Source organism: Enhydra lutris, unplaced genomic scaffold (assembly GCF_002288905.1).
Source record: "Enhydra lutris kenyoni isolate GAN:26980312 unplaced genomic scaffold, ASM228890v2 scaffoldscaffold60, whole genome shotgun sequence".
NCBI lineage: Eukaryota > Metazoa > Chordata > Mammalia > Carnivora > Mustelidae > Enhydra > Enhydra lutris.
Genome location: NW_019154144.1, coordinates 2,159,242 through 2,175,342, shown reverse-complemented (window position 1 = coordinate 2,175,342; position 16,101 = coordinate 2,159,242). Strand labels below are relative to the sequence as shown.

General features: G+C 37.8%; 1 protein-coding gene across 1 annotated transcript in view; it reads left to right on the top strand.

The window, feature by feature from the left end:
* The first annotated feature begins 3,071 nt into the window (after positions 1-3,071).
* The window catches only part of LOC111158580 (ubiquitin like 3), a 63,767-nt gene continuing 50,737 nt past the window's right edge, over positions 3,072-16,101 (top strand). Inside the window, exon 1 of the mRNA XM_022520702.1 lies at positions 3,072-3,846. Coding sequence (XP_022376410.1) covers positions 3,820-3,846 — 27 coding nt within the window. The 5' untranslated portion in view covers positions 3,072-3,819. The remainder of the gene's footprint in view (positions 3,847-16,101) is intronic.

Here is a 16,101-nt window from a genome sequence, read left to right as displayed (position 1 = left end):
TTGAAAATAAAAATTTAATTTGCCAATTTAAAGTGTACAACTTAATGGTTTTCAGTATACATACGGAGTTGTGCAACCATCACAATCATCTAACTTTTTAAAGATTTTTAAAAAACTTTATTTATTTGACAGAGAGAGATCACAAATAGGCAGAGAGGCAGGCAGGGGGGGGGAAGCAGGCTCCCTGCTGAGCAGAGAGCCCGATGCAGGACTCGATCCCAGGACCCTGACATCACGACCTGAGCCGAAGGCAGAGGCTTAACCCACTGAGCTACCCAGGTGCCCCACAATAATCTAATTTTAAAACATTTTCATCACCTACCCCACTTCCCCCAAACCCTCCTCATACTCATGAGCAATCACCTGGGGAAGATATTTTTAACATGCTATAGGCGTCACTCAACACTCATAGACTCTTAGAAGGGACCTGAGAGATTTGGTCTTATCTCCTCAGATGAAGAAATTGAGGGTCAGGTAAGCAGAGTGTCTTGTCAAAGGTCACACAGCTAATTCATGACAGAACCAAGTCTTGATTTTCTGGGAAGTTCTTTGTCCTGCTACAAAAATGCTATCCCTCACTTTCTTCAAATTGATGCTTATGATAGACAAATAGTATCTGGAGATATTACTGCTCCCCACCGAGGGCAACTGGGCTCTTTCTTCAGCCTCCCTTCACATCTGCCTGAGCTAGAAAGCAGAGAGGAAAAGAGTATAGTGGGGAAAAAATGGAAACTGTGTTCAATAATGCCCCCTGATGCCTTAATTCCATTGGGGAAGAGTCATAACAGTTTTACTGAAAATCATGTCTCAGCCCCTCATAGAAGAATGATTGGAAACACAGCTAGGTGCAGGGATCTTACTTTTGAAGGATGTGGTGTTTTTGTAGTGGAGACAGGGGAAAGTGTCAATAAACAGCAACATCATGGGTCAGCAATACCAAGGTCCTGGGCTGGCCATGGTGGTCACAATGCCCCTTGCTGTCTGGCTGTTGGAAAGCTGCAGAGGAAGTGGGAGATGCAGCTTCTGTAAGTCTTGCAGTCTTCTGCTTCCTGTAGCATTTAGGCCCAGCACAGGCTTGACTGAGGAAGTCACTGGCTAAAAGTTGGGGTTAGGGGAGCAGTGGATAACTAACTTTGTGAGTGAAAGCCTTCCAAATGTGTTCCAGTATTCCTTTGGAACTCATTGTCAACTGAAGCATTTTCAACTGTCCTTATTTCCAGGAGAGCTTGTGGGGAGGGCTCTGTGGTTGCTAATGGTAGGGAATGAGCAACCAAGTATGAGAGACCATGGAAAATCATGTAGCTGTAGATCTGGAAATTTCTATACCAAGTCCTGAAGCCTAATTGTGAGATTTGGGCCTCTCTCTCTCTCTTTCTCTCTTTTTTTCTCTCCTCTGGTTTCTCTGAGAATTTGAGCTATCCTCCTCCTTCCTGGTTACCACCCTAACTCACCACAGGCTGATGTAGGTTGCTTGGAACGTCTCCATCTGGGCTACTCAAGAAGCAAATACTCTAAACCTCCTGTGTGTTTCCACCCTAATGAGACAAACCTGACTGGAGAGACTGCCATGGGGAATGATATAGGTTTCTAGACAACAAGTTCCCTGAGGACAGTGTCTGGATTATTCATTTTTACTGGTGCCTAGCAGAGTGCCTGGATCATGTGTTTGCTGAATGAATGAGTAGTAACATTTCCTATCAAATGATGCATTATTACTTACAAAGTGATTTATCTCCCACGCATTAACTCATTCTTGCAACTGCTCCTACCTTACCCCTGGAAGGTAGGCAGCAAGACTGTTTTACATATGAGGTCACATAGCTGTAGGTTGGCTTTCAGAGTCTAAATCCGTTGGCATTCTCATACAAGTGTCTTGAGACTGCCCTTGCTAAAATATTCTGCCAAAGCCCTGCAAGATCTGAATATGGATTCAGATAGACATTGGTGGATTCTGAATTTTGTTCCTAAATTTGGAATAGACATATTCTTCATCTAAATATAGTCTCACTAATGGTATGATTTTGTGCTATTTGCTAATCACTGTGGGTGTGTAGGATTTTTTATTATTATTACATTTTGAATTACATAGAATTTAGGGGCTAGCCTGGTAAACTGGTGAATCCCCATGTAGTTTGTAGCAGCTATTTCCTGATATAGATTTGGCCTGATATACTATTGTACCTAATACAGTTTTTGGTGATTTCAATTAACTAGATTGTAGCTTTATGGACCTAGGTCTTCAAGAAACACATGTTCAAACATTCTCCCTCCTTAATGAGATCCTTGTTCCTGTTGAACTTCTATGACCTTATTGGAAATCAATGATTGCTTCTGATCCTCCAAATGTAATGTTGAAAAGACCTGGATGAAATCACTATACAAAATGCTTTGAGATTGCAGGATGTGGAGAGCGTGCTGTCATTAAAATGAATGATTCTGCTTGGAGGTAAACCGTATTTTCAGTCTGTGTGTATATTGCGCATGAGGGAATTTCTCTGTGCAGAATGATTTTCTCCAAATAATTCGTACGCTCACAGCACTGCTGGTAGCAGGTATCACCTAGCTCCTAGGTGGCAGCTTGGCTAAAGCAAGCTTTCCTTTCCTAGCAACTGTTGCTAAGAGGGGCGTGGCTAGGGAGTCCAGCTAGGACGCGTTAGGCCGCCCCCACCCCCGCCACGATGTAGACTACACTTCCCATCATGCTCGAGGGTGGTCTCCGTAGTGACGCACTGGGTGTCCGAGCAGTGGGGAGGAGAGGCGGGGGCGGTGGCGGCGGCAGCAAGGAGGGGCCGTGCTCTCCCCGTGTCCCCGACTTGCGCTCGCTCAAGCAGCTGCCGCCGCCGCCGCCATGTTGGTTTGAGAGGCGATGACAGGAGGCGGCTGCGGCGTTTGGGACTGAAAAGTGGAGGAGAAGGAGAGACAAAGCTCCGAGAGGAAACCATTCCCGGGCTGAGGAGAGGGAGGACCCGGCCTCTTCCGGGGACGAGCCGAAGTCGGCGTCGGAGGGGAGGGGAAGGTGGCGGCGGGGGGAGGCGGAGGCAAGAGAGGAGCGCCGAGAAACCGGAGACGATGCGCCCCGAGACTCGACGCTGCCCGGAGGCGCCCGCGGCCTGAGCCCCAAGGGGCCGTGGGGTCTCCCACCCGGCCCGAACGCCCCGCGCCCCGCGCTCGCCGCCCCGGGCTTTCGCTTCGGCTCCCAAGTAGTTAAATGCCCTTGAGCGCGGGTTTCCGCGGCCCGGCTCCCAGCCCCGGCAGCGCGAGTTGAGCTGTTTCCCCGCGCCGTCCGCCGGCTCCAGCGCGGCCGCCACTCACTGCTCACGCGTCCATGTGTAGCCACATAGTTATCTATGTACATCCACGCTGGGGCATTTTCCTCCTGCTTAATGAGGACTTGACTCGGGAGCAAGTGTGAATCACTGCCGGGCTGGAAAAGGAGGAAGGCGGATTTAACCCCCTCCCACCCCGCTCCATGTCCGTGTGTCACTCGGCTGGGTCTACCTGGTGCGGCCGGTCCTGGGGCTGCTGCTGCCGCTGACGACGACGGGGGCTGCTGCTGCTGCTGCCGCTGCTACCGTCCCGGGAGTTCTCTCCGGCTTCGGCCACACAGGTCCTGGGGATTGTTCTCTTCGCTCGGAACCTCGGTCAGGCCGGCACTTTGGCTCCGAAATAACTTATTTTTTGGAAGGCATATCACGAACCAATCAAGATCGTTAAGGTTGATTGCTGTACCTTGAAGAGTTCTCCTTTTTGTTTGTTGTTGTTTTTTTGTTTTTGTTTTTGCCCCCGGTAAACATCTCTGGGTGTATATCAAACGGCAAGATGTCCAGTAATGTCCCGGCAGATATGGTAAGTGAAGGATAAGTTACGACATTCTTTGATTTAATTGTGGTTTCCAATCTTATTTAATCAGAAAGGATGCAGGCATGGGATGAAGGTTTGCAGGGGACTGTTGAAAAGCCACGGTTCTGGGAGATTTGGAGAAGTTGGAGGAGGTTCTGGTTCCCCCTCTTAGGAAGTACCGCTTTTAATACGGCTTTTCTCATTTGGTTGTGTTTTCTAAATCATCAAAGACAATGGAGAAATAGGGGAAATGTGGCAGTGTAGGTCGAAGTGGAGAAAATATCTCCCTCTTTGCCAGAAATCTTTGAACATTTGTAAAGCTTCTGAAAACGTCAGTGACAGGAGGCAGAGCTGAGGACGGGTGTCCCTACTACATACAGAGGTAGGCAGGGAAACTGGAATCTTGTTCTTTGACACTGACGAGATCATTAATGCAGTAGAGACAAACTTGATATTTTCAAGAAAACGGACGTGTATGTCTTCAAGAAAAAGTCTGCTAGAATTTGCTGTGAGCTTTTTGAAATGTCTGGGTGAACAACTATGGCAACAGAAATACTGAGATGTTTTGGAATTTTCGGAAATCTAGACTGACCGTCTATTGGTACTTATGAATTTCCAGGACTTTTAGTACCAGATATTTAGTAGTATTACATCACTGGACTTTTAAAAGCTAATAAAACACAGTATTGAGCCTTGATCTTTGAATGTTGAGAACTTGAAACAAAAAGTACTTTTGTTTATTGATGCTTTTCTTTCTGTTTCTAAAGGTTAATGTTTGTTAATGTTCTGAGTCTGTTGGCTAACAGAACCCTGTAGGCTTACAGTGAGGGGAGGTGGTGGATTTGTGAGTTGAAATTACACTTTGCAGTCCTAGGGACAAACATAATGCAATTAACAGGAAGATCTCTAAAGAATTGAAGTTAACATTAGCATTTGAGTTTTCGTGTATTCCAATGAAAAAACAGGATTGAACTTGGCTGATTAAATTTTTAAACGTCAGATAATTTCTGTAGGAGCGAACCTCATTTACAGACTTAAAAACAAACCTAACTGACTATAAATGGCATATTTTGACCTTGGTTTAAAGCCATTTTGCTTATGTTTGATTTGCCATTTGATGTACTATTTTAATGTATAGGAACCACAGTGTTCTGTTGTGTGGCGACACAGCAACTTACACTCTCCTTCCTGAGTCTTAAAACTCCTGAATTGTCCCTTTAGTTTTCCCCTTTCCTCCTGGTGTGCACATGGGAGAAGTCTCCTGCGCGACTAAGGATAAGCTGGACATGGTTTCCTCTACCCCACTCTTGAAGTTGCCTGGAAGGGTGTGTGGACTGAGTTGGAAAATGTTATTTCCCCTCTCTGATGAGTATTTTGGGGGCTAATCGCTTCCAGCACAGATTTGTTCTCTAAAGTCTCCGTTTTATATTGTCGGTGGTGCAAGATATGTTCACTCTATTCTGTCATAGAAATTGTAATGAATAGATTTGTGTCTTTAAAACAGTGCCACTACTTTCTTTAGGCCCAGTGATGAAGAAAAGCTGGAATGTGCGTAGCATCAGTTACAAATTGAAATGATTTGGGGAATACCGTTTCCAAGTCAGAAGAAGGTTCGGAAGCTAATGTTCGGATCAGGGGAACGGGAAGTAGTAGCAAGGTTATATTAATAGGTACAATTATAAAATATAACTATTTCTGTTTTAGACTGTATTTTAAGGCCTTGATTCGGTGGTGCTTTGAGATCCCTTGATTAAAGGTGATATGCAAGGGCAAAGCAGTATTATGTAATAAACATATAATGCCCTGATGATGCTGTTTTCAGAGTATGTCTAATCTACAGCTCAGATTAGATTGTTCTGAGTATTTTTTATGTCTCATTTTTGAATTGCTCAACTTGTTGGAAGTCTTGAGGTTTTTTTCTATGTCACAACCTCTTAAGCCTTCATTTGCTCTTATATCGCATTTTTGCTTAAAAGGTACCTTTATTTGATAAGTGCCTGCAATTCTCAACTTTTTGAAATATAACATGATATATATGGTTAAAAGTTGATGAAATGCTTTTTGTTTTGTTAAAGTCTTCATATCAATAATTGACAGTTTGCATTTACATTTGTGACTTTTAAGTAAGAACCATTTCAGCACTCTGAATCTTGAACAACCTTAGCCTCCCTACCCCCACCTCCTTCCACAAGCTGACATTGCTTTTGCAACGTGAGTCCTAACTGATAAGGATATGTACTCTTGGAAGTATGAATGCATACATTTTTGCAATGTGCAGTAAAATGTTCAAGTTTCTAATGGTGGCAGTCTGTGCTATGTAGAAACAAATGTTACGCTCTTTTACATGTTAATGGTGCTTGTCCTTGTATAGGAAAATCCTAGTTGGGAGATGAGGTGGGGCAGTGAAATTATAATCTCTGTCATTTTTTCATTAGAGATAGTTCATTGTTGAGCTACAGTAATTGCTAAATCAATTGATGTTTTTGGTAAAGTCTTCATATGGCAGTGATTGTGACTGACTTTAAAACCAATTTTCTAGCATCTTTTTTTGTTTTGTAAATACAACTCCCATTTCAAATTTGTTTCTAAACATTCAGTAAGTTTTTGTGTTTACCATAAGGAGTCTCTTTTTTTTTATAACCTGAATTTAGCAAGTTGATCTTTTTGGAGGGGAGTGGCACCCCTAGTGAATGGATTGCTATACTCTTTAAAAAAATTTACAGTTGGTACTTCAGCAATTAACATTCTGTAAATATGTCCTATATATAAGTGTATTTACATAAAATATTGGTTTTTCTTTAGCTATAAGTGATTGAGTTTGAACTAAAAGATATACTAGCATTCCAGTATAATAACTTACTAGTGGGGAAAAAAAAAACCCTAAAAATAGCTGAAGAGAATATTATTGTAGTACATTGTATTTAAATGATTCATTTCCTTTATTTATTTATTTTTTTCCAGCCCAAATCATAATTCATGATGGGGCAGTATTCATTGTTAATAATTGTAGGATGAATTATGCTAATGACTATAGGTTTTCTGAAAGAAAATGTTTACTCTTTCTGTTAATGGTAAGGCCTAAGCCTGGATAGATAAGGTGGTAATTTTGTTTTCTGGACTGGGAAATTATCAAGAAATTATTTATAGGAGTATTACAGAAAACATCTGAGCTACTATTTAGAGTTTTGGACCAAAATTATATTTTATGATATTTATAAAATTGAAAGCCCCATGTAAAAAAGAAATTGACAGTGTGAGAATATTAGCAAAGCAATTTTGGTATTTGAAACATTTTAATTCATAAAACAAAGAAAAGCCCTGTATCTTTTTAAGCTATTAAGGTAGAAATTGTAATAGATACAACAATTTTTAGCCTGGGGTTAAGTAAGATAATGATAATTTGAGTTTTTTCATTGGTTAATGATTACTTTTTTGGTAATGTTATATCTCTTTTATTTGTGGAGAAATATGGGAGCCCTCTGGTGGACAGGAAATTACTAAAATGAATTTCCTTTCAAATTGAACTTGTATCACTTTTCCAAGTTAAAGTAAAATGACAGATGTAGAGTATGCCAGGGGACGATGTCATGCTAGAAAAAGGTCCAGAGAAAAGAAAATTTTTAACTTTGAAGAAGGAGTATATTAAGATCTAGTGCCCCAGATATTCTCTTTACTTATAGCTTCTTTTAATTTTTCTTTCTCTTGCTGGAGCTCTTATTTCAAATATAAGTGGGGAAGTTTTATGAAGCTAAAGGGTAGATAAGTATGTTTACCTATGTAAATTTGTGACAGTGAACAGTCTAATAAATAATATATCTCAAATGGCATGTTCTTCTAATTGTTTTACTTGAATATGTCTTACATTTGATGTTCTGAATTAGACATTTTTCATTAAGAAAACAGAAGACAATTTACCTCAGCTTTGAATGTCTTTTGCTTTCTGGCTCTAAATCCTATTCCAGCTCATGTCCCTCTCCTGTGAAGATCGCTTTTAGTTCATTTCTAGCCCTTGAGTGTGAACCATTTTGTGACTGTGTGTTACAGATTCTTCTTATACAGTGTCAAATTTATATGGATATCTGTCTTATATTACATCTCCCATGATTTTTAAAACAGACATTGTAAAGCCAGTGAGTGCTTTTCTTAACTCATGGAGCATTACTCTCTTTATTGTAAAAAAGAACTACTTTTTTACAATAAATCAGTACTACTACTGATTATGGTGTTAAATATGAGGTGTATGATGCCTGCTTCTGTTACTACTTTGAATATGAAAAATGTATTTTTAATATTAAATCTTGAAATTCTCTTGAATTAGTGGTTGGTTACTGATGGCTCTAATTTTCTTAATATGGAACAGTTGATATATTGTAGGAAACTGAAATATATGCTTCCTAAATATATTCTTTAAGAATTCCTCTCATTCTGGGGGAAAAGCTGAAAGTGACTATAGAATTCCTGGTAACTGGAATCCCTGAGGAGTGTCATTCTGAAACAGTAAATTTTCTGATTTCATGAAGGTTATTTTGGAAATACCCGAATCTAACAAGTTGGACTACTATCCTATTTACTTGAGCATGATATACTGCACATAATTCAACTTATTTTTGATGACCTAGAGCCATCATTTGAGTAATATTGATTCAGTTCAATGTATGTTCTTCGTTGAGTACTTCTCTGTGTAACATATGATTATTCTATAAGCTACAACTTCAAATCCTGAGCACCTAATATAGATTGTGAAGCTTTATGCCCCTTTACTGGGTCAATAAATTTACAAAGTGACATGAGGCAAGTCAATTGAGATGTGAGAATAAAAATAATAGAATTCCTATTTATTTATTTTATGCTCCAAAAAGAGGAATTAAGCTTTTGTATTAATATATGGATTGGCTTTGAGGCTTTTCTAGGTCCACATTCAGATGGTTACAATGAGTGTGGTTTGCTGAGGGAACTTGCGTGAGTTCTGTAATGTGGAGGCCAACAGCAGCACATGACTTTCTCAAAGTTTTTGTGGTTTTTCTGTTACAGTATATTATATAGTTACTTTAAAAAATGCTTTTTAAAAGAATCTGTGATACTTTGAATTGAGATGGGGTGCAGAGGTTCACTGTCAGTGTTTAAAAGAGTTGCTAAAAAAAAAAAAAAGTAAAACTCAAAGCTGAATTACTCATTTTTATTTCACAAAAGAGGAATATTATAGACGCTGATATTTTCCATGATGACAAGGAGCTATCAATATTATGCTACCTAGCAGATTCTGTTGAGAAAACAACACTAAGTTGTCTCTATAAGGCAAAATTGACATTTTAATCAATAAGTGAGAAAGTATCTGCTTTTCAGAAGAGACTAAGGTTATAGAGAGAACATTTTGAAAACATGTTTAGACATTTCCAGTCTGTTGAAAAATCTTACGGAGAATTTCAGTGGACTTTGGACCCATTTGTTAGAAACCTAGAAACACATTCTACTGAGCTTGCAAAAATATCTGACATCAGGAAAAATAAAATTTTCATAACACTGACATCTGGTAACTGACTTTTTTTTTTTTTTTTTTTTAAAGATTTTATTTATTTATTTGACAGACAGAGATCACAAGTAGGCAGAGAGAGAGGAGGAAGCAGGCTCCCCGCGGAGCAGAGAGCCTGATGCGGGGCTTGATCCCAGGACTCTGGGATCATGACCTGAGCCGAAGGCAGAGGCTTTAACCCACTGAGCCACCCAGGTGCCCCTGGTAACTGACTTTTAACAAAAACTTATGTATATTTGGTTATAGAATAGAAGAGTGATATAATTTAGTAAAACAGTAAGTGACATATTCTTCTGTAAAGATTGGTGCATCTTTGTGAACTAAGTTTTTCAGTTATGATTTAAACAACAGTTTTTAAAATGTCAAAGTACGTTGAACTTCACAAATTAGGAAAGCAAGATTTTAAAAAAATAAAGAGACATATTGAATAATAGTGCTCTCACTTAAAATGTTAATAGCAGTAGCATTTTTAGTGATTTTAAGATCGAAACAAATTAGTATTTAACATAGTTAATAGTTAAAACAATATTAAAATCTTTTAATTTCTGTTTTAGTATTTGTTTTACAATATACTTAAAATATGATTTACAAATGAATATACATATATTGGAGGTATATGCTCAAGTATTTTATAGTTGGTATGTTCAATAAAAAAAAATTTAAGAGCGCCTGGGTGGCTCAGTCAGTTAAGCGTCTGACTCTTGATTTCAGCTCAGGTCATGATCTTAGGGTCTTGAGATCAAAACCCAGGTCAAGCTTCCCACTCAGCCCAGTGTCTGCTTGAGAGTCTCTTTCCCTCTCCCTCTGCGCACCACCCCCCTACATAAGTACTTATCTCTCTCTAAATTGTTTTATTATTTAAAAAAATAATAAAATTTAGAAGCCATTGTATAAGATGACTTCAGATTTTTGAGCATTTTAAGTTTTTGTGTTTGATATTTAGGTTTAATGTTTCCTGCCTTGTTGAACAGTTACATTTTTCTGTGGTCAGTATGCCTACCTATTCCTCTCTAGCTATTTATAGTTGCTAATTCTAATTTGCTGTGGGTGTGGAAAGCAGATTTTCAAAGTTTATTAAAGTATATTAAAAACATCAAATGGTGTCCAAGTAGGATTTTCAGGAGTTGCCCTATAGTAAAGTGCATAATCTTTGTTTCATGGACTTAAGCATGTCTGTTTTGGCTGCTTAGAGTTCTCTTTACTTGAAGGGCTTATTTTCTGGCTCTTAACTGTGTTTTGCAGAAATGTAGATTTTTGATAGTGAAGAACTAGGTAGATGATTTAGAAAATAAAATTAACATGTACAGCTTTATTTTGAGCGCATAGGAGGGAGAAGGTAGTATTTGTTGTGCACTTGCTGCTATACTAGGCAGCTGCTTGGCATTTTACACGATAACATTTTATTTAATCCTCACCGTGACCCTGGATAAATACAGTTGGTATATAGGGAAAGAAGCTGCAAGTGCCTGCCAGGAGGAGACCACCAGGAATGCAGCGGTAGTGAAACAAAGAAGGTTAATGACTTGCTGTAGCAAGGAAGAGCACACGCCTGAGAAACCATGCCTAGCCTCAGTAACAGGAAATGCGAAAAGTTTAGGGTAGGGTTTGGGTTGTGCTGAATGATTCTAATGAGAAACCAGGCAAAGTAGAAACTAGCTCTGGATTGTGGACTATGTGGACCATGAAGTGGAGGTGGGTTTAGTAATTGGATCTGTCAGTGGTCTTTGTTCAGGAGGCAGGAGAAATGAAGGGGACTGGGGCAGATCTAAGTCATTTTGGATCTCTAGTGTGGTGATGGTAGAAATTTTTGTTGCCTGTTGGTCTTCTGTTGGCCTTGTCTGTGTCTTTTAGAAACACCACAGTGTGATTATCAGCAGAGGTGAGTTTTACTTTCTCACAGTCTAGGTTTAGAGGGGATAAGGAGGTCAAAGAAGCTAGTAAAAAGCAGAGCCAGGATAGGAATTTGGGTCTGATGGCAATAGTGATAAACATGAGGAAGTTCTTTCCCCCTACCATACCTGAGCTAAATCCCTGAGGCAGAATACCTTAGATTCCTTACCAGCACCCTGCCCCAGGCATTCACCACTGGCTGGTCTGAGCTTGCCTGGTAGAGTAGAGATGACACCTGTTTTGTATACCTTCGCCAACTACTGTGTAATCTCTGGGTTGGAATAATTTTAATGAGCATGGATTGTCTTATTAATTGCTAGAATTAAGGGGAGTTTTCTTTAAATTTGTTGGAACTCTGAGTCTTATGTATATACAATAAAATACAGTACAATAAAATTTTTTCTATAAAGGTACCACTTTGAATGTAGAAACTATTATTGCTTTATATACCTAACACAGATTTTTAATGGATTCAGTGCTTTCCGAGTATTTTGTTTTTGTTTTTTATACTCTAGCTACTTATGTATGGTGTAGATTTTTTTTTTAATTATTTTTTATTTATTTATTTTTTTTTGGTGCAGATTTTCTGTTGACTGATTCAAACCCAGTAGCATTTTTTTATGGTCTAAATAAAATATATATGTGTGCAATTTTCTATGACTGGATTTTGAGAAGAAAATGTTCTTTCTGCTGATGAAGATTGTCTAAGTTAGGCATTATATCTTTTGTTTATGAACTTAAATTAAGATGGCAGTTCATTGTGTCTAGACAAAATGTTCTCATGATATATGTTCAGTTTTTTTCACTTTTATATGAAATTAGTGTTTTTGCCTTAGAAATATTCCTACTTCTATATGCTGCTTTTTTCATTTAGTTGTATATTCATGAACAGCTATCCATACAAATAAGTATAGAACCATATTATAATTTTGAACTGATTCTAATAGATGTATATAAATTGTTTAGCTAATTCCATACCCATGGGCATTTAAAAGCTATTATAAGCAATGATATAATGCAGTTTTAAAATTTATTTATTTATTTTAAAAAGATTTTATTTATTTATTTGACAGATCACAAGTAGGCAGAGAGGCAAGCAGAGAGAGGGAGGGGGAAGCAGACTCCCCACTGAGCAGGGAGCCCAGTGTGGGGTTTGGTGATCCCAGGACCCTGAAACCATGACCCAAGCCAAAGGCAGAGGCTTAACACACTGAGCCACCCAGGCGTTCTGATGTAATGCATATTTTAAAACATAACTCTATGCCTTGCTTGATTCTTTTTTTTTTTTTTTAAGATTTATTTATTTATTTGAGGGGGGTAGAGAGAGAGAGAGAGAGAGAGAAGAGAGCGTGCTAGTGTAAGCATGTGCTCAATGGGGAGGGGCAGAGGAAGAGGGAGGGAATCCCAAGCAGACTTCCCGCTGAGCATGGAGCCCACAGTTCCTCTGGATCTTGCAACCCTGAGATCATGACCTGAGCAAAAACCAGGGATCTGACGCTTGACCCACTGAACTACCCAGGCACCCTTGATTATTTTCTTAGGATAAAATTCTTAGGAATGTAGTTGCTCTCTGTTAGATATGTGTTGAAATTTGGGGAGGAGGAGAGTTACATATTAAGTTTAAAACATCCTTGAATTTCTGGATAACCTTAAATTGTTTTTTATGCATTATCCTATTAATACATTTCATTACATTTCATTTACAATGTGTGCATTTTTGTTCATCAAAAAGATTGACTAGTAAAGATTTAGTTTTCAAACTTATGATGTCTTCATAAAATAGGCTGGGAAATGTTTTTTGTTCTTTGTAATAAAAGATTGTGAAAATTAATTTTATTTCATTCATAAATGTTTGAAAGAATTCACTTGGTGAAGCTGTCTGGATTTTACTTGTGGGGATTGTTGAATCTATTTCATACATATATATGACTATTCACAGTTTCTATTACTTTTGTGTCGGTTTTGACAAGTTTTGCTTTTCAAGAGATTTGTCCATTTTATCTAAATTTTCCAACTTGGTTTATGATTTTACATGCTTTTTATTTATTTATTTTGATGTTCATAGTATCTAGTGATACCTGCTTTTTAAATCTGCTTGTTGATAATTTGTGCTTCCTCTTTATCTTGATCAGTTTTCAGAGAGCCAATTTAATTTTCAAATTTAAAATGTTCTTTATTTTCTAATTGGTTCTGCTTTTAGCTTGCTTTCTTTCCTTCTAGTTCTTTTTTCTTTTTTTTTTTTTTAAATTTGCTGTTCTTTTTCAAGTTTCTTAAGATGGATACTCAAATCATTAACTATCTTCTTTTTTAAATGTATGTATTTAAGTCTATGAAATTTCCCTCTAAGCAACTTTTCCAGCAACTTTAGCTGGATCTCACAAGTTTGATATATCATATTTTTATTTATCACTCAATTCAGAATATTTTAGAGTTACCTTTGTGATTTCTTCTTTGATCCATGGGTTATCCAGAATACTTTTTTCTTTTTTTCACTCAATTGAGAGAAGTGCATTAAAATCTCCAACTGTGTCCTCTTCGTTCTCTGAAATTTTGCCTCATATATTTTGAGACTAAGTTATTGACTGCAAATGAATACACAATTATATCTTCCTGTTACTGTCATTCTCTAGTAATAATCTTTGATTTATTTATTTATTTATTTATTTATTTTTTAAGATTTTATTTATTTGACAGAGAGAGAGAGAGATCACAAGTAGGCAGAGAGGCAGGCAGAGAGAGGAGGAAGCAGGCTCAGTGCTGAGCAGAGAGCCCGAAGCGGGGCTCGATCCCAGGACCCTGAGATCATGACCTGAGCCGAAGGCAGAGGCTTAACCCACTGAGCCACCCAGGCACCCCATAATCTTTGATTTAAAACTTATTTTTCTGGATGTAGTGTACTTTTCTTTTGGTTTTTTTCCCATCTTTTTACTTAAAACCTTTCTCTGTCCTTAGAGATGAAGATGAATCTCTTCAAGTATCATATAGTTGGGTTTTGTTTTTTATTAAACTTGATAATCTGTGTTGTTTTACATTTAATTGCCTTAATACATTTTGGGGGCTTAAGTTGACCATTTTACAATTTGTTTTCTATTTGTACTCTCATTCGTTTTAACATCCTCCCTCATTTCTTGCTTTCTTTTGGATTAATCAAACTTTTTCCCCCCTCATATCCTGGCTCTTAGCTTGTTGTTATAAATTCTTTTATTATTTCCTTATGGGTAACCTTAAGTTTGCAATTTACATCTTTGACTTGAGTCTGCCATCAGTTACTTCCTTTACCATTTCCAGGAAAATGCAAAGGCCTTAAATACTTGAAACCCATTTCTCTCTTCCATGCTTGGTTTTAGTTTAAACCTCCAAAGACGTCATTATTGTTGCTGTTGAGATAATAGTAACACTAGTAGTAGTAGTAGTAGTAATAACAATGTTGTTATTAAAATAGCCAGTACTCATTTCACTTTATCCTTACATTTACCGTTTCTGGAAGCTTCATTTCTTCCTGTTTTACTGTATTTACTTCTGGGTCATTTTCCTTTGATATAAGGAACTTTAGTATTACTTTGAGTGCGGGTCTTCTGGTGATAAATTCTCTGTCTTCATATGCTTTAAAAATGTATTTGTTTTACCTTCATTTTTAAGGGGTCTCTTCTTTCTGCACCTTCAAGTTATTTTATGACTTCTGGCTCCCACTGTTTCTGTTAAGTCAGCTTTTGGTTTTACTGTTGCTTCTTTGAGGTTAACGTGTTCTCCTTTGGCTGTGTTTTAGATTTTATCTTTGTCTTTGGTTTTCAGCAATTTTACTATTGTATGCTTATGTATGACTTATTGTAATTATTTGTAGAATTTGTAGAGCATCTTGAGTCTATGGCTTGTTATCTTTTGTTTCTTTGGGAGTTTTCTTAGCTGGTATTCTTTAAATATTGTTTCTATCCAGTTCTCTCCTTTCCTTCTGAGACTATAGTTATATGTATGTTAGGTCATTTCATAGTTTCTACTCCACCCTACTCTGTGTTAGTTTGGATATTTTTTACTTATTTCAAGTTCACTTACAGTATCTTCTCTGTCCAATGTCCAGTTATACCCAATTATTGAGTTCTTGATTTCAGATTTGTATTTTTCATTTCAGGCCCAAAATTGACAAAGGCTTAAGTTCTCACAACGTTTTCATCAGTTTTCTTGAGTGTATTAATCATTGTAATGTTCCCGTTTGATGACTCTGATACCTAGATTACCTGTGAGCCTATTTCTCTTGCCTGGTTTTTGATCATTTGATTCTTTTTTGTAGGACACCTGTTAATGTTTTATTAACATTGTGATGAAAAATTATAGAGGATCTGAATGATGTTATCTTTCTCCAGGTAGGCTTTAATATTCTCTGGCAGGCAGTTAGAAAAACATAAGTCACTTTGATTCATCAGTGATTGTTATGACATGAGGCTGAATTCCGGGCCATCAGGAAATTCAAATAGTCTTGAAGTACATAGCCCTTCTATGATCTCACTTGAAAGTTTGGAGTAATTAGATGCTTCTTTTTTGATAAGATGCTTCTTTTTTGACAAGATGCTTCTTTGTTGATAAGCCTTGGCAATTTTAGGTACAGTGGACCCTTGAACAACACAGGTTTGAGCTGCACAGGTCCACTTACACATATGTATTTTTTCTTCCTGTGATTTTCTTAATAACGTTTTCTTTTCTCTAGCTTACTTTATTTGTTTGAATACATACATAATACTGTTAACTTAAAAATTATTGGTAAGGCTTCTAGTCAACAGTAGGCTATTAGTAAAGTTTTTGGGAAGTCAGAAGTTATATACAGATTTTTGACTGCTCAGAGATCAGCA